General features: G+C 39.2%; 1 protein-coding gene across 3 annotated transcripts; it reads left to right on the forward strand.

Moving 5' to 3' along the window:
• The first annotated feature begins 1,399 nt into the window (after positions 1–1,399).
• LOC116261893 (putative 3,4-dihydroxy-2-butanone kinase) lies at positions 1,400–21,312 on the forward strand. 3 transcript variants are annotated; one of them, XM_031640821.2, is made up of 20 exons: positions 1,400–1,790; positions 2,295–2,368; positions 2,491–2,554; positions 5,189–5,301; positions 5,384–5,431; positions 6,061–6,132; positions 6,214–6,303; positions 8,139–8,312; positions 14,600–14,683; positions 14,788–14,843; positions 15,221–15,351; positions 15,456–15,548; positions 15,744–15,805; positions 16,635–16,778; positions 16,860–16,903; positions 19,261–19,344; positions 19,788–19,867; positions 19,937–20,049; positions 20,115–20,210; positions 20,696–21,312. In XM_031640821.2, the coding sequence occupies exons 1-20, from the start codon at positions 1,751–1,753 to the stop codon at positions 20,816–20,818; spliced, it is 1,785 nt and encodes a 594-aa protein (XP_031496681.1). In that variant the 5' UTR covers positions 1,400–1,750; the 3' UTR covers positions 20,819–21,312. The 3 variants fall into 3 exon arrangements, with proteins under 3 accessions (XP_031496681.1, XP_031496682.1, XP_049935820.1); XM_031640822.2 differs by lacking the exon at positions 1,400–1,790 and adding an exon at positions 2,702–2,834 and having other exon boundaries at positions 2,297–2,368; XM_050079863.1 differs by lacking the exon at positions 1,400–1,790 and adding an exon at positions 2,702–2,829 and having other exon boundaries at positions 2,297–2,368.
• Positions 21,313–21,520: the final 208 nt, after the last annotated feature.

Genomic DNA, 21,520 nt, shown 5'->3' on the forward strand with positions numbered 1-21,520 from the left:
TCTTGGAGTGGGAGATCTACCTAGTGCACTACTTTAACCTATCTTTCCCATGCTCATGTAAAGTCCAAATTAAGGGTCTTTTGAACCCTAGGAACCCTCATTAAAGCAAGCCTGAGGGTCTACTGGGGCTTGAAGACCAGTTCTTACTCTCTCTCTCTCTCTTTCTCTCTTTCTCTCTCTCTCTCTCTCTATATATATATATATATATATATATGATATTTATATTTTTTTGTTTATTATGAAAAAAATACTTTATACCTCTAAATCAGATTACAATTAGCTAAGAAGCCGCCGTCTGTTTGCAGAATCGTACTTTGGGCCTTGTGCTCCCGAGGGCCTGTATACAAAATACATAGATTTACGTACGAATGGCTTTCTCGCCAATTAACAATTAATTTGATTATATTTGTGCCTCTCGTTAAAATGTATGATACTTGTTTGAGGAGAAAGTTACTTGGCTCAACAAAGTTTTGCGGTGGAATCTTAGATTAGGTTAATTGTGGCACTTTCTCTCTTCTTATCTCTTCTTGTTCTTGCACGTCTCTCTGGCTGGCTGCTTCAATAATTTAAATTGTTGGAGCTTTTTTATGTGCACTTTTATATACAAGGTCTCCGCCGAATCACCATTCCCCTAGATAAGCCTCCCAATTGATTGTGGCCCACATGTCACACCCTTATGTTATAGCCATACACCAGCCAAGTCGATCTCCACCTCGGCCGACTCATATATCGCTCGGCTCAAACTCGAGTCAATCTTAACAAAGCAAGCTTGACCTTATCCGATAACGAACTAATACTCGAGTCCATTGGACTTAGGTTCAGCTCTTCAGAGACTATGAGTTGAATTGGCTCGACTCGTTGAGCATACTGGAGTTTAATTGAGTCAAGTTTTTGTGACTTGAAATCCACTTATTTACAAGCTAGAGTTCTAATTTAAGCTTGAACTCGAATCATTTTGACAAACAAGTCAAGCTTCAGTTGAACTTAACTAACCAAATTCAAGTATAGCTCGAATTGACTAGACTCGTGGAAAACCTTAAAACCGCTTGGAAACCCATCGAGAAAAAAAAAAAACACGATGACCGGAACTTTTGCCACACTGGCCTGCGCCACGCACGACCAGACTCAGCCCGAAAAGGCTGAGCTGGATGAGCGAGCCGTGGACTCGGTCGGACCAGGAAGGTTCGAAGGCCGCGGACCCAGTGCATTTCCGTCCTTATCCAGAAAGAAAAGTACAAGGGGAGGAAAAACGGGGAAAGGCGACGCCGCCCCTCACGCGTTGAACGGGGGACGGTGCGGTTAAAGAGGCGTTTGGGAGGAGAAGTCCGTAATTTCGGGAGAAGGTCAAGGTGAAAAAGATAAGTTCATGTAGCGCTCCCCCCTCGGACAGAGCAGGAGTTCGGTGGTTGGAGGCCGGAGGCTATAAATGGTGCTCCCAGCCCCCGCTCCCGCGCGTTAGACGCGACCCGCCGTGATCGGGCGACGGTAGCGACTGCGTTCGCCCGCTTTCCCTGCCTCTTTTTCTTTCCCTCCTTCCCTCGTCCCCTTCTCTGTACCTCCTCTTTGCTCTTCCTCTCCTCCTCCTCCTCCGTTGTAGCGGATATCTAGGGTTTCACAACTTCCCGACTCCTCCGCCCTCGCGCGCGCGCGCACACGCCTACTCTCTCTCTCTCTCTCTGCAAGCTGTCGCTCGTGTTCTGCCGGCGGGAGCGTGTGGATACTTTCCGGGAGAACAATCGGAGTTTCCGGCATGTCGTTCCAAGGGAAGAAGCTCATAAATGATCCTAACGGTCAGCATTTTCTTTTCAAATTCCCTCTCTGCATTCCTATTCGTCCGGTTCCTCTGCGGTGCCCGAATTCTTCATAACCAGGGCTCCTTCTGATGTTTTCACATTTTTTTGATGTTATTTTGCCTTCTCTCGGTTGCATTACAGTCGTGGAGGTCCTGCTCTGTAATTTGTTTGAAATAATTGTAGTATTTCTTCTGTTGAAAACAGATTTTCTGTGATCTTTTATTGGAAGCATCTGAATTCCTTTCTTTTGATTCTTCTTTCTTGGAACAAATGTTCTACCTTCTCCAGTATCGGGGCTATGTATCCACAATTTTTTGGTTCATGCGAAAATTTGCATGGTTTTTCAGTGAAAAATGTGTTTTGTTCATTACTTTGTTCGTTTTGCTTAAGGCATGTTCTCCGCCAGAACCCCAATCCTGCTGTCCAGTCTCTCTGTTTTAGATTTGTGTAGCTTAAACACACACACCCACGCACTCTTTCAAGTTGATGTTACTTTTGCAGATGTTGTGACGGAGTTCATTGAGGGTTTGGTCGAGACTTATCCTGGATTGCAATACTTGGATGGCTTCCCCGAGGTAACGTCTGAACTAGAGGCGACGTAGATGTGGGCGCCAACGTGCAGCCTACATCTGTACCTTCTGCATTTCTGAATTTTTTCAACTACTTGCTTACCTTTAATACTGTATATATCTTCCAGATCAAGGTTGTCTTGCGTGCTGACGTATCAGGACCATCGTATGACAAGGTTGCTGTCATCTCAGGTGCTTAAACTTATGCTGGTGACTTATCTTTTTTCTGGATGTTTTTTTTTTCTCTGCAGTAGATAAATCATACCTACAAAATTTAATGGACAATGCTTCGTCATATCTTGATTCTGCTTGTATCACGTGTCTCGTGGAGCGTCATAGCTATGACTTTGACGAGTAAAGCTGGTGAACAAAGTGAGACTTGGGGTTCAGCTTGCAAGCTTGTGGATCTTACCGACTGAGCTTGGTGGCCTATCTACGAGCAGCTATTCGATTGGCAAGCTGATGACGTAAAGTTGGTGTTCATCTTGGCTTTGCCCATGTAGATTTGTTTATGTAATATATGTTGCTTTTCTATATGATATATGCTATGAGACATAAAAGCTCAGTAGTTTGGTTAACGAGCATGTGTGCTACATGTAGGGGGCTCCACCTTCATTATGTCCTTTAGAAAAGGAAAGGATTTCTATTTAAACAAGCCAGCTTGGATTTTACAATCCAAAAGGCCTGAGACTGGGATGAACTTGGACAAGGTCAAATATCTCATTCTCAGGTTTATATTTATAAGAAAATAATTGATTATGGTTGATTATTGAAATCTGCAATGATGCTGAGCAGCTGAGGTTCTTGGAAATATAGAGTTTGTTAGGAGTGTTAATGTCTTTCTTTCTTTCCTTCCAAAACATGTATTTTTAGGGAAATGCTAGTTCACTAAAGCTTTAAAAGTCAATGTAATGACCATATCAAAATGCAAGCACTAAATCTCTCTCTCTCTCTCTCTCTCTTTTTCTTTCACACCATTCCTTCCCTCTTGCACCTGCTTTTGCCATCTAATTTGGTGTGTGTAGCTGTCTGATTAATTATTAGAGTTTGGATTGGTATCCGACACTTTTATTAAGCCCAAAGATAATTTCTGTTCAAACACTAAACTGTTCTGAGGAGCTTTGAGGATTATTCTTTCTTTTTTCTTTTTTTCTTTTTTTTTTTGCTTGAATTGTTGTGGATCATCCTGCTTGGAATAAATTAGTTTAACATTTTTTTAAAAGGTTATTTGAAAGCATTGTCACAAAAGACATGGACGGGTATAATACGGCGATGAAAAAAACGGGTATAATACGGCGAAGCTGAAAATCTCGGGAATAAAACGGGAAAAAGACGACAAATTTTTAAAAAATAAATAAAATAATCCTGATAATTATATAAAAAGAAAGTAAATGAGAAATTAAAAGAAACATTGAAAAATGACTAGATAAGCAACACATTAAAATTAGATAATGAAATGACAAATACATAACTAACAAAGGTTTTTTGCCTTCATGGCTTTAAAAATTTATCACCACCACCTCAACCATTCAACAAATTAACAGACAGTGAAGAACGCTTCATCTAACAAGTTTTAGAAACAAACAGAAGATGAGATGGAGACAAAGGCATGCATTGAATTGAATCATTGATGCATACGACAACAAGAAAAAAGAAAAATCGAACAGCACATGTATACTATAGTGACGTTGTAAAAAAACGAAATGGAAACTTGGAAAGACTAAAGAGAACTTGTCACCGCTCCAATGAAAAAGAGATGGAGATTGGAGACGAAGGAAGTTGAATCTCGAATGCCCTCCTCTTCAGCCGGATGAAAACGAGAAGATGATGAAAACGAGAAGAAGACGATCAGACGAAATTTGGAAACCAGCCGAATCTTGAATGCCCTTCTCTTCAGCCGATTGAGAGGTGAGGTCGAGGAACGAACGAAGGAAGAAGTTCTCACCTCACTCGAAGAAGCCTGCCCTGTTACGCCTCTCTGTCTTGAAGACAAGACAGACTCGAACGTTCGAAGCTCAAGGCCCTCAACAAATTTTCGATTTCAAGTTAACCCTAAGCCCTCTTTTCTTATGTTAAAATACTTTTTTGCCACTAAAAGGTCAACCAAGTTTAAAGAAAAGCCAATGTCTTAAAAAATATTACAAGCTTTGCCATTTTGCACTCGCACGTTAAAAAAAATGCAAAAAATCGTTTTATGCACGTTTTATACGCGTTTTATACGCGTTTTTTAAATTTTGCCGTTTTTTTCAAAAAAACGCGTCTTTTTGCCGTTTTTTTCGTCTGGAACTTTTTTGACGTTAAATACGCGTTTTTTTTAATATAACGCCGTTTTTTGTGACAATGTTTGAAAGCAATTTTCCCTTTCCCCTCCCACAGCTTCCGTTTTTAGTCTTTTTTTTAATATATAGTTATAAGAGAGAATGTTGAGGCATTTTCTTGTGGAATACTTTTTTTGCTTGTCATTTTGCAGATGCCTGTTCTTTTGAACTTCTCTTTTCCTGATTCTCGCCTATTCTTTCTGAGAGTTCAGTCGATCTGCATCATTGGTGTGGCATGCAACTCTTCTTGCATTAGCCATTAGTGACTTCAGACAGCTGGTTTCAACAAACCATACAAGATTTGCCAATTCGTCTCCAATAAATTTAGTGCACTTTAATTCTTCATCAAGTAAATCCTTGCTCTTCAAGCAAAAGATTCCTGAAATAGTCTATGCCTAATCTTCATATGCCCGCATAGTTATAGTTACAAGGTGCTAACCTGTTTTAGCTGTCCTTAGTAGAAAGTATGGATATTGGTATCTAAAAAATCCATATTCTTTGTCTGCAGGTGGTGGAAGTGGCCATGAGCCTGCTCATGCTGGATATGTGGGTCCTGGGATGCTAACTGCTGCTATATGTGGAGATATTTTTGCTTCTCCTCCTGTTGATTCTATCTTAGCGGTACTAATCCTGCTATCCTTTGGCACATGAAATATTTTATGATCTTTTAGTAATCAACGTCATGTGTTGTTTCACATTTTAGGGAATTCGAGCTGTGACTGGCCCGAAGGGATGTCTTCTAATAGTTAAGGTAATAGAAATTAAGCTAGCCTGTGCTGTTAGTTGACTTTGAACCATTGTATTTGTCCCAAACATCATTCTTATAGTTATTACTGAAAATTTGTTTCTCTCTGGAAAATATTAGGAAAAAGTCAACAAATATAAAAATAAATGTAAAATTAATAAAATTTTAAATTTTCTGTTAATTTTCTTACATAAACATTGATCAACATTTAAATTAGCTAAAGCATGAAAAGAACAAAAAACTTCAAATATGTTAAAAACCTTTTTTTCTTGAAAAAATGCTAAAAGTGCAAAGCAGAGCATGCTTTTTCCATCTGAAATTTTTTAAAAATATGTGATTTCCCCTTTCCTTGCTTTCCTTTACTTTCTCATTTTTTATATTTTTTGTGAACAAAAGGCAATATTCTAGACAATACTTGGAACTTAAATCTTGTTGAAGGATCTATATCAAATTTTAGTGAAGGCAGACACATGAATGATTTGGATGCTTTACAACTTTGGCCTTATTTCTGGTGAAGCTGTAGCTTTTTTTTTTTATACCATTCAACTTGTCAAGTATAATGTGAATGAAAACAAGTTCTGCTTATACAAGTTTGAGGACTGGTGGCACTAATAACAGTGAACTGTATTTGACAGAACTATACTGGTGATCGCTTAAATTTTGGTCTGGCAGCAGAGCAGGCAAAGTCTGAAGGATATAAGATTGAGGTATGCATTATCTCCTATTTATGTTCACTTGCATCATATTGATGGTCTCTTACCTTAGTTTATGTTGATTTGATGTTCCAGACTGTAATTGTTGGAGACGACTGTGCTCTTCCACCACCACGAGGCATAGCTGGGCGTAGAGGCTTGGCAGGGACAGTCCTTGTTCATAAGGTAAATGTCATGCTTTTGTGCTCCTTTTTTGACATGACTTGTAGTTAGAATGTGCTTTTCTTTTCTAAATCTTATATAAGTTTGTTTATGCCATTTCATCTAAATACCCCCTTGTGCCTTTCATCTAATTGTTGGTGTTATTTTCTCCCTGCTGTTTCATTTAAACATTCTCTTCTTTGATCCTGTATAATTTTACTGCCGTTGGATAATTCTGGCACTCAAATTATTTTTTCTTGAATGCATGGTGGTAGTTTGCCCCTTATGGCTGTAATTGGTGGCTAGTAGATCTCTCCTCTTTGAAGCATATAGATGCTTATACATGTGGAATCTCCTATTATCATGATAAATGTGAAACTGTGAATCTGCTTAGTAGCTTCTGAAAATGAGTTTCTTGCGGAATATTGTGGAGCATTATATATAGATACATTTGTTGTTTATTATGCAGTTTTTCTGCCTACTCTTCAAGTATACTTCTGCAGAATCTGTGTCATTGGCCGAGATCTCATGCCTCATTTTATCAAGTTGGTGAAATCAACTTCATGTTTCTGTTTTGTGCAGTATGCTTTTATGACATTAAAGCCTTATGGTACTAAATGCTTTGTGATTATGTTTTTGATTATTTGGATCCTTGTGGCATGGGCAGATGAATCTGACATTTTTGGATATCTGAAAAATGACCGAAAGTTCTTAAAGCTTTTCAGTTGGTATTTTCTTCCTCCCCTCCTGCTGCCCCTTCCCTCCTCCTTTCAGTTCGTCTGTCATGCCACAGTTCCATATATTCTGTGTTGGAGGAAAGTCCCATGTCAAGTTCCTTGAGGTAACAGAGGCCCATGAGGGGCACCAGGATCTGTTTAATGGCTGCTTCCAATGATGATAAGAAGAAAAAAGTTTACCATTTTTGCTTTCATATTGGCCTCTTGGAAGTCTTGTAGTTTAGGCCTTAGGGGATTGTCAAATCAAAGTATTCATAGCTGGAGGACATGTTTCTTTCTGATTCTTAGTCAAAGAAGCATTTTGCCTTTCTTTTTATTGGAAAGGTTTGCTGTTTCATAATTTTTTTTCTTCAAATGGTAGGATGTCATAACAGGATGTGATCTTGTTCAAGCAAGAGCTTTTTGTTTTATGTTTCCCATAGTTGGAGGTTTCAGATGGTTTTGTGCAGCATGATTTGGTTATTTTATTTGTTTCTTCACTATTTGTTCTTGACTTCTTCATGTTGCTATTACCTACCAAATTTGAATTTATATTTGGATGTGAAACCTCCCATTGATGAGTAGCATGAAGCATTATTCTTGTAAAGCAACTCAAATGTTCTGGCATGTTAATTGTTCCTCCTACTGTTAGGCCTCCTTTTAGCGAGTGTTTTTTAGCTCTTCTAAATAGCCAAGCCATATAAAGTTCAACTGCTAAGGAAAGCTATTCTGGATAGGATGTGTAACCTCCATCTCTACATGTTTTTTGTGATTCATGATCCATGCCAATTTTCTTTACCCTAGGCAGTTTGAAGAATGTTGCCTTTGTCTCATGCCTGAACCATTTTACTAAGGGCTTGTTCTATCCATTTCACAGCATGTTTAGTGGTCCGGGATTAGATTATACTTTATGGTGTATCATGGTAGGTAAAATGTCTTTTGCTATGTCAAAAGGGCTGCTGCACTTGAGTTGGGCGAGCACCATGTGCATGTGGGCACTGGGCTATGGAGGTGGCTGTTAGCACTTGATAATTTTGTATACTTTATGTATGTATGTTTGTATGTATGTATGGTAATTGGTATTTGTTGTTTTGGCTTTCTTTTCGCTTCTGAAAAAGTGGTTGTATGTTATCTTCAATTCAGGTTGCTGGAGCAGCTGCAGCTGCTGGTCTTTCTCTTGTCGACGTTGCTGCAGAGGCCAAACGAGCTTCTGAAATGGTGGGCACAATGGGAGTTGCTTTATCTGTGTGTACCCTGCCTGGTCAGGTCACATCTGATCGTTTGGGTCATGGAAAGATGGAGCTTGGTCTTGGGATCGTAAGTTATATATTATCATGGCTTATTCTGCTTCTTCTTAGTTTTGCACAAACGTTCTATTTCCTGACAGATTCAGTTACACTATTGGACACATTTTTCTATTTATTTTGGGTGTTTGTAACAAACCAAGCGCTTTATAAGTTGGCTTGAGATGAAGATTGTTGCCCTTGTGAATAGGGTTATGTTGCTCTTGACATGAGCTCAATATGTTCTTTGGCCATGCTTGTAAGAATCGTAAGAATCTTTGCTTATGCACGTCTCTCCGTCTGAAATCTGCTAGAATGAGAAGAAGAAGTAGAAGAGAAGACAAATGGAGAAAGAGAGTCACCGGCCGTTTTAGCCGTGTGATCCTTAAGCTATATTAAAGAATAAACCTAATCAGGTTATAACAAAATGTACACAAATTATATAACATTTACAGATGTGCCACCGCCTAGTATGTTTAGGCGTGTGGATTAGAAAACAAGTGGATCGGGTTTGAATAGACCCGAACCTCCATACGCTAACAGCCCCCCTCAAGTTGTGCATGAGATTTGACCATGCATAACTTGTTCTTCAAGTCCCAAAAATGCTGCCCTGTGAGTCCTTTAGTAAAGATATCAGCTATCTGTTCACTGGTGGATATATAAGTAGGCACGATCTCGGCTTCTTCAACCTTCTGACGGATGAAGTGTTGATCAATCTCTATGTGTTTGGTACGATTATGCAAAATGGGATTGAAGGCAATTTTTATTGCACTTTGATTGTCACATAGTAATGATGATTGGGCAATAGGAAGATTAAGCTCTCCAAGCAAATGTCGTAACCATGATGCTTCAGCGGTCCCTGCAGCCATTGCTCTATACTCTGCCTCAGTGCTGGATCGTGCAACAGCACGCTGCTTTTTACTGCTCCAACAGATGAGATTAGAATCAAGAAAAAGACAGAAGCCTGAAACTGATCGTCGATCATCGGGATCGCTTGCCCAGTCTGCATCAGTATATGTATATATGCTATGTCCAAGAGAAAGATTGGGGCATTTTGTGTAGACTAGTCCATCTCCAAGAGAAGCTTTGAGATACCGCAATATCCGCTTAGCGGCATCCATATGTCCTTCTGTGGGGGCATGCATGAACTGAGAAATCTGATTTACAGCATATACTATATCTGGGCGAGTAAAAGTGAGGTATTGTAACATACCAACAATGCTGCGATAGAATGTAGGATCGGAATATGCTGCAGTTCCATCAGATGAAGTCAACTTAGTGTTTAGAACACTAGGAGTAGTTATGGGTTTGCAATTAGTCATGCCTGCCCTGTCCAAAACATCTAGGGTATACTTGTGTTGCGTAAGAGTCAATCTATCATTTGTCCTGTCAAGCTCAACACCCAAAAAATACCGTAATTCGCCAAGATCCTTCATCTTGAATTCTTGCTTCAACATATTTTTAACATAGGATATATGTGATGTCGAGTTCCCAGTGATAACAATATCATCAACATATATAAGCAACCAAGTGGTAGCTTCTCCGGAATGATAGATAAACAAAGAGTGATCGAGAGAGCTTCGGAGAAAACCAACTTGTTGTATATGATGAGAAAAACGATCGAACCATGATCTAGAAGCTTGCTTCAACCCATATAGAGATTTTTGTAATTTACAAACCCATTGTTGAGGATCATGAGTAGTATAGCCAGGGGGTTGCTCCATGTAGACCTCCTCCTTAAGAATCCCATGAAGAAATGCATTTTTAACATCTAACTGATAAAGAGGCCACCCATATGAGACTGCAAGAGAAATAATCACGCGTATTGTTCCCATCTTGATGACTGGACTGAATGTTTCATCATAATCTTCCCCATATTGTTGAGTGAACCCGCGTGCCACAAGACGCGCCTTATGTCGATCAATGCTACCATCTGGCTTATATTTCAGCTTGTAAACCCACTTAGAACCTACAACATTCTTAGTATTTGGACGAGGAACAATCTGCCAAGTTTGACATTCATGTAAGGCTGCCATTTCCTCATTCATAGCTTCAACCCAACATTTTTCCTTACTCGCATGGTGATAAGATTTTGGTTCCACCTTTTTGTTGACTTCTGTCATAAACAACTGAAAATCCAAAGAAAAAGTGTTATAGCTCACCCATCTATCAATAGGATGTCTCACGCGTTGTGACTGGCGTGGAACTGCGGTAGGTTCTGCCGTAGGAACTGATCGCCTAGAATACACCAGGCCTGAAAATCGATTATATGGAGGTGGATCATTGGGTTGAGGAAATGGAGGCACGCTGTCCAAGGAGCTACTGACAGGTGTTTCGGGTTCATTAACAGCTTGCTCCTTGTGTTCATTCAACTTTTCCGCCCCTTGTCTTAAGATTTCAGCATGTAACCAAGTATCATAAACCTCATTTTTGTCCTTGAGTGTTAAAGAAGTTGCCTTGGAGTCCTGTAACCTGCTTTCATCAAAAACAACATGCCGTGAAATATGTACACGCCCAGTTTTAGGGTTGTAACACCTATAACCCTTGTAATTTTCTGCATACCCTATAAATCTGCACAAAACAGCACGATCTTGAAATTTGTTTCGTAAGGAAACATCAACATGTACATAGCACACACATCCAAAAACACGTAAATCTTCATAACACGGCTGTTCTTGATGTAATAGAAAAAATGGAGATTTTCCATCAAGCAAAGCCAATGGCAGTCGATTTATAACATGAACAGCTGTATGAAAAGCCTCGGTCCACAATGTCATAGGTAAGTCTGTGTCATGCATCATGCTAAGGGCGCTTTCAACAATATGCCTATGTTTCCTTTCAGCAATTCCGTTTTGCTGAGGTGTATGCGGGCATGAAGTTTGTGTAGTGATCCCATTATCTAGTAGATACTCAGTAAATTCATTAGAAATAAATTCACCACCACCATCACATTGAAAATGCACAATATTGCTGGAATATTTGTTCCGAACCAAAGCATGAAATTGAGTAAACAGGCGGAAGACTTCTGATTTGTGTTTGATGAAGTGAATCCAAGTATATCGGGAATATGAATCAATAAAAATAACATAATATCTACTCCCAGAAGAAGAAGGAATTGGAGCAGGCCCCCAAACATCGGAATGTATAGTGTCAAAAACCTTTGAAGCTCTTTTATTTATTAATTGAAAGGGAAGGGCATGGCTCTTACAGAGATGACAACTCGAGCACATGCTGGACTCACTGACTGAACTCAGACTGGACTTATCTAAGAGCCCGTCTGCAACAAGACTTCGAACAAAAGACTGACTACAATGAGCTAACCGACCATGCCAAATGGATGGCTTATTATATTCTGCGACATTGATTTCACTATGAATTGAAAAGGATGGATCTGATGAGTGAGATTTTGACAACTTTGGAGCTTCTTCAAGGACATACATGTCGCCTTTGCGAGTGCCCTCAGCGAACGTCCTCTTGGTTCGAGCATCCTTGACATAAACAGAAGACGGTGTAAATTCAACAAAGGAGTGAGTATCATCAATCAGTTTGGACACTGAGATAATATTTTTCTTGACACTTGGAACAACAAGGACATCCTTTAATGGAATGGAAGAGGAACCCATAGATATTTGTGCATTTCCAATGTGCGATATTGTGTGATGGGAACCATCTCCCGTGACAACTGAGCCTTGATCTAAATAAGGGAAAACACTAGATAAAGTACCTGTGTCACCAGTAACATGGGCTGCTGCTCCAGAGTCCACATACCACTCTCCTTGCTCATTTTGCTTCAAGTGGAGCTTAGATAAGGCTGTCATAAGAAGTTGTTGCACCTCCGATGAAACATTTGATGTTGGATTTGAGCTAGATGAGGATGAAACGGACCCTGCTGCTGCCTTGTTTTCATGCCTGACTTGATTATTCTTATTCTGAGGATTGTGCCAACATTCTGATTTCACATGTCCCCTCTTATTACAATAAAAGCAAGTTGGAACCCTTCTAGATGTGGCAGCAGTAGTATTCATGCCTGGTGGTGTCGGGAGAATCCCTCTTCCCATTCCTGCCTGAGGAGTCCAAGGTCGAGTACGATTCCCTTGCAATGCATGTGTTCCTGTGATCAATACATTGTGGCTGTTGGGAGAAGTCAAATTCTGTCGCTGGACACGACTAGCTTCGTGTTGAAATAACTTGGCTTTCAGATCTTCAAAAGATGGGAGGATAGGTAAAACCTCCAAGGCTGTGCAAAAAATATCAAACTCTGTTCCCAGGCCACTCAAGGCTTGTTGCACTTTGTCTTTATCGCTGACAGGATGTCCAATGGCAGCAAGTTGATCACTTACGTTTTTTATTTCATTCAGATATTCCAAAACTGTACGCGTCCCACGCTTGATATCCTGAAATTGTCTTCTTAATTGCAGAAACCGTGCTTCCGATACTTGAGAATACGTTGTGGCAAGGGTAGACCACAATTCTAAGGCTGTCAAATCATCATCAATGCCTCCTAATACCTCCTCTGACAAGGTAGAAGTAATATATGCGACAAGTGACTGGTCGTGGGCCAGCCAAACATCATATTCAGGATTACTTTCCGTAAGAGTATCATATTCAATGCTAGTTTCACTTCCAGCCGAAGCCCCAATAGCTTGATCTCCCACTACGGTCTTCTTCACTTCACGGTAAATATATTTTGGAGGTGCTGGAGTAGTGCCATCGATATGCCCATAGAGCTATGTCACACGGATACGGGTACGGGTATCCTGTGGGTACGGGTACGGGTACGGGGATACGGCAAGTTTCAAAATTTTAGGATACGCGGACACGGCGAATATTAAATTCAAAAAAAATAAAAATGATAAAAAGATGGAAAAAACGTATAATGAACATAAAATTTATGAAACAGTGAAATAAAACATCGCACATAAGATGAAAAATATGATTCTAAACCGTCCAATCTTCAAACCAAAACATCCCCAAATCGGCAAGAAATATCCAATATACATTAAACATAAAAGAAAGATGGAAAAAACGTATAATGAACATAAAATTTATGAAACAGTGAAATAAAACATCGCACATAGCATTGAAGAATATGATTCTAAACCAAAAACATCCCCAAATCGGCAAGAAATACCCAATCTAAAAAATCCCCAAATAAAAGTTGAAACCCTAACTTCTAATATCGAAAATAATAGACAAAAGAAACACTTACCTGTCTGTCGCCGGCTGCCGCCGGACGCCACCGGAAGTCGCCGGAGGTCGTCGCCGTCGCCCGCCATTGCCGAACTGTGCTGCCAGCCTGCGGCGGAAGCCGTCGAGGGTAAAGGAAGGTCGACCGTCGAGGGTAAGTGTTAATGCGTAAAACAAAACGGGTTAAAAAATCGGTTATAAAAGTGGTTTGGATCGGGTCTGACCCAGACCCGATCCAAAACGTATCCAGCCGTATCGCCGTGTCGGGATCCCCGTGTCGGCGTGTCGACGCCGGTACTTGAACCATTCTGCCGTATCCGTGTGACATAGCCATAGAGTCTATGACTTTTAATAAATGGAACAATTTGACGTTTCCAAGTCAAATAGTTACTATGATTCAATTTTTGGGAAATAAGTTGGGAGAGAAAACTGGAGGATAGAAGAGAGGGCGTCGGCTGATCCATGACTGAATAAAGATGATTAGGGCAGACAACGTGAGGCAGAAAACAGAATTAGGGCAAAAACGGACTGAAATTAGGGCAAATGGATTTAGGGCAAATCACACAAGATTCAAGGCAGAAACAGAAATGAGGGATATCCACGCCAGAAATGAATACTTAGGGCAGATTAGGGATAATCACGTCAAACTGAAACCACTCACCGGAGGACGAGGGAACCTGGCTCTGATACCATGTAAGAATCTTTGCTTATGCACGTCTCTCTGTCTGAAATCTGCTAGAATGAGAAGAAGAAGTAGAAGAGAAGACAAATGGAGAAAGAGAGTCACCGGCCGTTTTAGCCGTGTGATCCTTAAGCTATATTAAAGAATAAACCTAATCAGGTTATAACAAAATGTACACAAATTATATAACATTTACAGATGTGCCACCGCCTAGTATGTTTAGGCGTGTGGATTAGAAAACAAGTGGATCGGGTCTGAATAGACCCGAACCTCCATACGCTAACAATGCTTACATCAAACTCAAACAGATGAAGTTTGAGACAAGATCCATTCTGATTGTCCAACTTGCCATACCACCATTTACATAGCCAATGTTGATGAACTGTCATGATTCCTACATCATATGCTTTGATTTGAAACGGATGTTTTGCTGTTGTCATGATCTTTTTCAGCATGGAGAACCTGGAGCTGCTGTGGCGGACATTCAGCCTGTGGATGTGGTGGTGTCTCATGTGTTGAATCAAATTCTGTCAACGGTTTGTTCAATGATCTGGTTTGCCATGATTTTCTCTGGTATGCTTGTCATACCTTTTTGGTTGGTGATATTGACAAATGTCTTTTTACATCTACATTATCACAGGAAACACATTATGTGCCAATCACACGGGGAAGCAGAGTTGTACTCATGGTTAACGGGTGAGTGTGCACATGCTTGGCAGTTCTTTCCATGTTTTATTTTCTTCTGTTATTTAGGCTATACTTCCACAGAAACATACCGTAATCAGATCCACGTCTTCATAATTGGTAGATGGCTGATGTTGAACCATATCATATAAGAACTTGGTCCTTAGCTTATTTAGAAAAGCCTCCAGACTTATGATCTTTAATTTCCTGTGAAGGCTTTAGGGAATCTATTTATTTCTTATAGTCTATTGATGTAATTGATAAAACATTAATACAGAAAGATTTTAAATGTCTTTTGTAACAAACTTGGAAATGACGTGTTTTTGATGCATAGATGTCTTCTTATTTTTCTCCTTCCCTTTTTCTTCTTCACTTTATATATTTTGAAGATTAGGTGCCACACCTGTGATGGAGCTTATGATTGTGGCAAGAAAGGCTGTGCCTGAGTTGCAGTTGGAACATGGGCTTGCTGTTGATAGAGTTTATACTGGATCTTTTATGACGTCTCTTGATATGGCAGGTGTGCTTGTCAAAGGAATATATATATATATATATATATATATATATATATATATACATATATATATGCTAGAATTCATCAATGCTAATAAGTGCTTTTTGTAGGGTTTTCTATTTCAGTTATGATGGCAGACCAAGCCATTTTGGAATGTTTGGATGCACCAACTAAAGCTCCATATTGGCCTGTTGGAGTTGATGGTAGGAATGTAAACCTTCACTCTTTGTTTGTAAATGGTTTTAGGCTGAAAATTTGAAAACTTGTTCCCTTATCTGTTTCTTCACTTCAACCTTATTGTTGCTTTTCATGACATTATTGTCCTAGATGCTTAAGTTGCAGCCAAATATGAGTTAGGTATGTGAAAGTTTTTTATGGTTGAATGCCTGTGCCTGCAGGAAATCACCCACCTGCTAAGATTCCAGTTCCTCTTCCACAATCACGTTCAAGGATAGATGAGGTGATGTTCATTTCTCTGGAACAGATCAATCTTGTTTTCTATCTTGCCATAAAAAAATCTACATTATTGTTTCTGGAAAATTTTTGCTTTCTATTCTAACAGTGTTATGCTTTTCTACCTTGTGGAAGAGGTGCTAGTACACTGTTGTCTTTGTCTAGCATAATGATAATGGTTTATTTGGTTAATGATTTTTTTGTCATTATGGTATAGAATTAGAAACCATTTTTTTTTTTTGCTTTTGCATGTCAAATTCTTAGTACCCTTAGGGGAAAACCCTGTTACCAGTTTCTTTATGGTTAAAAGTATGAATAATGCTTTTTTATCCTTTTAGAGCGTAAGATGTAGAGGAGGCATACATTAAAGAATGTTAAGTTATAGGATCGACTTAAATTCTGATGACATTTTATTATCATTGTAATTTGGTGATTGATACTCCTTTTGACCATTGGTATGGAATTTCTGTAGAGAAACAAGGTATGCATATGGTTGATAGAGAATTGAATGAAAAAATAGTGACCCCCACCTTTCAGCTAGAACCATTTTAATCAAGTTCCAATATGTTTTCCTGTTGAGTATATAACTTGGTGCTGGAACTTAAAAATGTGATGGAGTTGCTCTCAAATAGTGGTGCAAGCAATATCGGTATATGACTTCTTTTTCTAAGTTAAACCATGACATAATGCATTTGTTATCTTTGATTATCCAACTGGCGTTAGGAATTGGTTATGTTTTAGATAAAGAACCAACTCAAATATACATTCAAAATGCTGAGCTGGATTGACATAATTTAAATCTTTCCTTGAAATAATTTTTTCCTTTCATGAGACAGGCGCTAAGTCGGCCTCAGGAACTAAGCAAGCAAGGCTATCTTCTCGAAGCTGCCATAGAAGCAGCTGCAAATGAAATGATCAACCTCAAAGATAATTTGAATGAGTGGGACAGTAGAGTTGGAGATGGAGATTGTGGAACAACAGTAAGTTCTGTAAACCTTTTTCTTTTTTTTGCCCTCCGTTTCCTACTTAGGTAACATGTGTTTCATCTTCCTTTTCTTTAGATGTACAAAGGTGCAGCAGCCATTCTTGAGGACATGAAAAAACAGTAAGTTTTATTTCTAATAGCTTCATGATTTTTTCTTTTGATGGATTGTCCATGTCAGAAGTCAGAACTGTTCCTTTTCCAATAAAATCCTTCGGTTTTTGGTTTAATTATTTTGTGCTATACCATATGACTTTTTAACGACATGTTTACATGCTAAATATTTAGTGTACTTAATTTTTAACTGGCTTTGTGCTTTCATGTTCTTTGTCTATTTTCTCATGAATTTAGTTCATGATATTCTACTGCCACCTTATGGTTCTGGTTGTCCACCCTTTTCTGTAAGCAATCCACCCTTGTAGATAACCATGGTGAATTGGCCGATGATTAAAGGCTTATGCATCAAGAACCATGTCTTTCCCATTTTCATTCAACAGTCTTAACTGTTTCCACATCCTTTTGCTTGTGAGACCTCAAAAATGGGCAATGTGAAATTAGGTAACATAGTAAGTTGTGTATATAACTATGTTGCATGAATGCGAGTGAACATGCAGCATTGTTCAATAGCCTTGGTGTGGCTGCATCCGTGGTGTGCCTACATCCTACACATGACATTCCCTTGATGCTTCAGTTATTGCACCTGAGTTGGGTGAAGCAGCCTGCATGCCACGTCCATGTGGCATAGTTATGTAAGCATAATTGGTTTTGTAAATAATGTAGTTAAGGGGGAACATCTGTACCACAGTTAATTTTGCAAGTTAGTATGATTACCAATACACAAAGGTCACTAGCTATGTTGACACATAAATGCCCCTCGTGAAAGTTAAGGCTCTTTAGACATGTCATTTTTACCATAGGTATGATGTGGAATCACAGGTTGAAATTCAGAATTGAATCCTCAGCTTATCATTTCTAATATAGATTTGCTGAAAGGGTTGGTGTGCACAGTTACAATTTATCACTGAAATATCACCCCTACCGCTGCTTTACAGTGAAATTTCATTTTTCCCTCCTCCGTCAAAATACCATGTAGGATTACTGGAGAAAATTTTGAGAGTTGAAAATAATTACAAAAACTATGATATTGAAACTGAACTTTCAACTATTTTTTGAAAAAAGGTGACAACTATTTTAATTTTAAACTTTAAAACAATTAACAATGGAAAGTACCGTTAAAATATAAAGAAAAGGATGTTCTAGGAAAGTGGAAAACTTTTGATATAATTACATTGACTTTGGAGCCATTTTTTTATTGTATCACAATTTTTGAATCAAGGTATTTTTGAGAAATCACCCCCCCAACACCATAGTGACTTGCACTTGAGAGCAGGGGCAGAGCCAAGATTTTCTTTAGGGGTGGGCCAAACAGTCCAACCTTTGGATCCGGGTAGGGCCAAACTGAATCTGAATCCAAACCATACATGGCGCAACTAAAAATTTTCAATTTTTTCAATGTAATTTGTTTTTTTCAATTCGTTGGGGTTGGGCCATGGCCCAGGCGGGTTCCCCCTCCCTTCGCCCCTCTTGAGAGTGCTTTTTGGATGACTTAAATTATTTTGGTCTGCTTTTTGAGCAAGAAAACTACAACTGAGAGGTGTAAGTAGAATTTACATTATTTGTGGCTATACGTGATTTCGTGATTTGTCCAGTGGATCAATTCAAGACATCTTGGTTCTACCTTGTAACTTTCTTTCCAGTTTTCCCTGTATGTTGACTTGCAGTGGAATTGTATTAGTCAATTTCCGTTGGTTTATTTCCTGCTAACCTTTTCGTTTCCAGTTCGTTCAAACCATGCTTTCATGAATTCTCCTGTTTTTTCATTGAGTTGGCTCGATGCAGTTTTCTCTATCTACCTGTGCATGTCTTTACGACTTTAGTCATTTTGTTCCCTTTTCTTGAAATATTATTGTTAGTCAATTGAATTGTGTTATATATGTGTGCAGGCTCATTTGTGTATGTATTTGGTGGTTTTTGGTTTCTGTATGTACCTTCTGTGCAGGACGGTGTTTGCTGTCTGGCATATATGACCAATGTTTGCAGAGTCTGGCTTGATTTGTTGTGGTGTATGGCAGTTATCTGACATAGAATGGATTGAGTTGTAGTATCCTGTCTTCACATATGGATATGGTTGGAAGTTAAGGTTGTCTGCATGTGTTCGTTTCTCAAATTAAAAGGCAAAAAGGTTCTGTTTTGAACGTGTAAGGCTACATATGACTTTAGCGAAATGGGTTATTTACTTATTTACTAATATGTATTGGTTATGTAGTTTTCAAATACTAAATGTGATGGGCTTAGTTCACTATCTAGCAGAACTTAAAATTGTTCAGTTTATAATTTATCCATAATTTTCTGATCATAGAGTCGGAAGATCCTTTGACTTTCTCATAGTTGTGTGATAATCATACGGTCTGATGTTGCAGCTATCCACTGAATGATGCAGCAGAAACAATCAATGAAATTGGGGCTTCTATCAGAAGAGTCATGGGAGGAACCAGTGGGATCATGTATGCCATTTGACCCTTATTTATGTGTTTAACTTCTTAATCTTTTGGTCAATGTCATGAACGGTTGTACAGTTTGGTGAATAGGTGTGTTCCGTATTTTTTACTATTTATCATTGTCATATAATAATTAATAAACTATTCAGGCCTTCCATGATTATGGCATTTAAGAAAGAAATCATGTCTGTAAAATCCATTTAGCGTCTGAATTTTTGACCAATTTCTGAATAAGTCTGTTTTGTACTATTTGCAATTTGTTACTATTATATGAAAACACATTCAAGTTTCTGTACCTAATAGGATTAGAGAAACCGTGCCTGTAAATTCTGAACTTCCTTTGTTGTCTTTCAACTCCCACATTCCATGTCATCTCTTACAGCTACTTTAGCTATGTGTATGGTGCATTTGGTAAAATTTGTCTTTTTGACATATTTATTTCTCTTCAGTTATGACATATTCTGCAAGGCAGCATATGCAAAGTTAAAAGAGGGCTCACCTTTGTCCACTTCCATCACAGCTAAGAAATGTAAGATGTGCATCCGCATCAGTTGCATCTCATGACTTCTTTATGTTAAACAATGCATTCTCAATGCAGGGGCGGATGCTCTTGAAGCATCCATTGCTGCAGTAAGTAAATATGGAGGTGCTAAAGCAGGTTACCGGACCATGTTGGATGCTCTCATTCCAGCATCTGCTGTTTTACAAGAGGTAACTGATGATTTTGGTCGATACCTTGTCAAGCACTAGGAACACTGATATTATCCATTTATCAGAGGCTAAGTGCTGGAGATGAGCCTTCAACAGCTTTCCTTCTGTCATCTGAAGCAGCAGAGGCTGGTGCTGAGTCTACCAAACATATGCAAGCACAGGTACCATTAACTATGACTTTTTGAAAGTTGTGACATGCTGTTCTTAGCAAGATGTAAGGCAAAGCTTGCACCAACATTCTTCTTGTTTCATCAACTGGAATTAAATGTTTTGAAAACAAATGCTCGACATCCTTTATTTTGATTTAGACTGTGTTTTTGTTTTTTGAGAACTCAAAACAGTGATTTCTCCAATGCAGCTGCTTTTGTTTTCTAGGGACTCGTAGTGATCGTAGTGATCCCCCAATGCAGCTCTCTAAAAGTTTTGGTTATATATCTTATCAATGTCTTCCACTCTGTAATACGATATGATATGTCCTTAGTTAGCAAATCTTAGCATACTTGATGGCATATGGTACTGCCTTTTACAATTTTCCGTATGCTTCTGGCCCGGTATGATAACTTGGACATACATGGTACTTTTTGAGTCTTGGCTCGACTATGCTTGAGAATTTGGTTTTTATGATCAATGTTTCGATGACCTGTAGGCTGGCCGCTCAACATATGTTTCTGGGGAGATACTAGCAACAGTTCCAGACCCAGGTGCTATGGCGGCCGCTGTGTGGTACAAAGCAGCAGCTTTAGCTGTCAAAAATCATCCAAGGTCCTGAAACGTACTTCCCAATGCTGTTGGTTGGACGAGTGAAAAGGAGCTATTATGCTGCACTCGACGATTTTCAGCTGAGTTGTATGTCTTTCAGCAGACTCGAATCATTGGTTTTGCTCCAAAGTTTTGATTACTGACACGCTCATTGGTTTTCCGCTTTTGCGGTTGCATTAGCTGAGAAAGCGAGAGTTTGATCGAGTTCATTCATTTCTGTATGTAATTATGAGATGTGATAGACGACGTCAAAAGACATGGCTCCTCTTTTGTCAATAAAGCTTCATAAATTGGCTGAAAGGAGATGGAAGCCTACTGTAAGTCTGTAACATTTTTATGTGTTGCTTGTGTGGGTCTCTAGCTTGCGGGAATTCCTCGAGTCCTTTAACTGGTGGATGATTATGTGCTTTCGGTTCTTGTTGGTTGCTTTTATATCTATGAGGTGAACAGTCTGGTTATCAGACGGGAACGCAAGCCAAATATATATACAGTTGCATGTAGACTTTTCTTGTCTCCTTTACAAGGTGGTCTTGATTCTAATTATTGGTATTTACTTGGGGAAACACCTCCAGGATGAGATACTTCCTGCTGTTTGGGGTGCAAATTCTCAAGGCCACTCCCCTGTCCCTAGGGTTGTGGTACGTGTTGGCTATGGCAATGGGTGGACATCATTAAGACTTGAACCAGTTGCTGCCTAGGCCCAACTTGGTGC

This window comes from Nymphaea colorata, chromosome 10, assembly GCF_008831285.2.
Source record: "Nymphaea colorata isolate Beijing-Zhang1983 chromosome 10, ASM883128v2, whole genome shotgun sequence".
Lineage (NCBI taxonomy): Eukaryota > Viridiplantae > Streptophyta > Magnoliopsida > Nymphaeales > Nymphaeaceae > Nymphaea > Nymphaea colorata.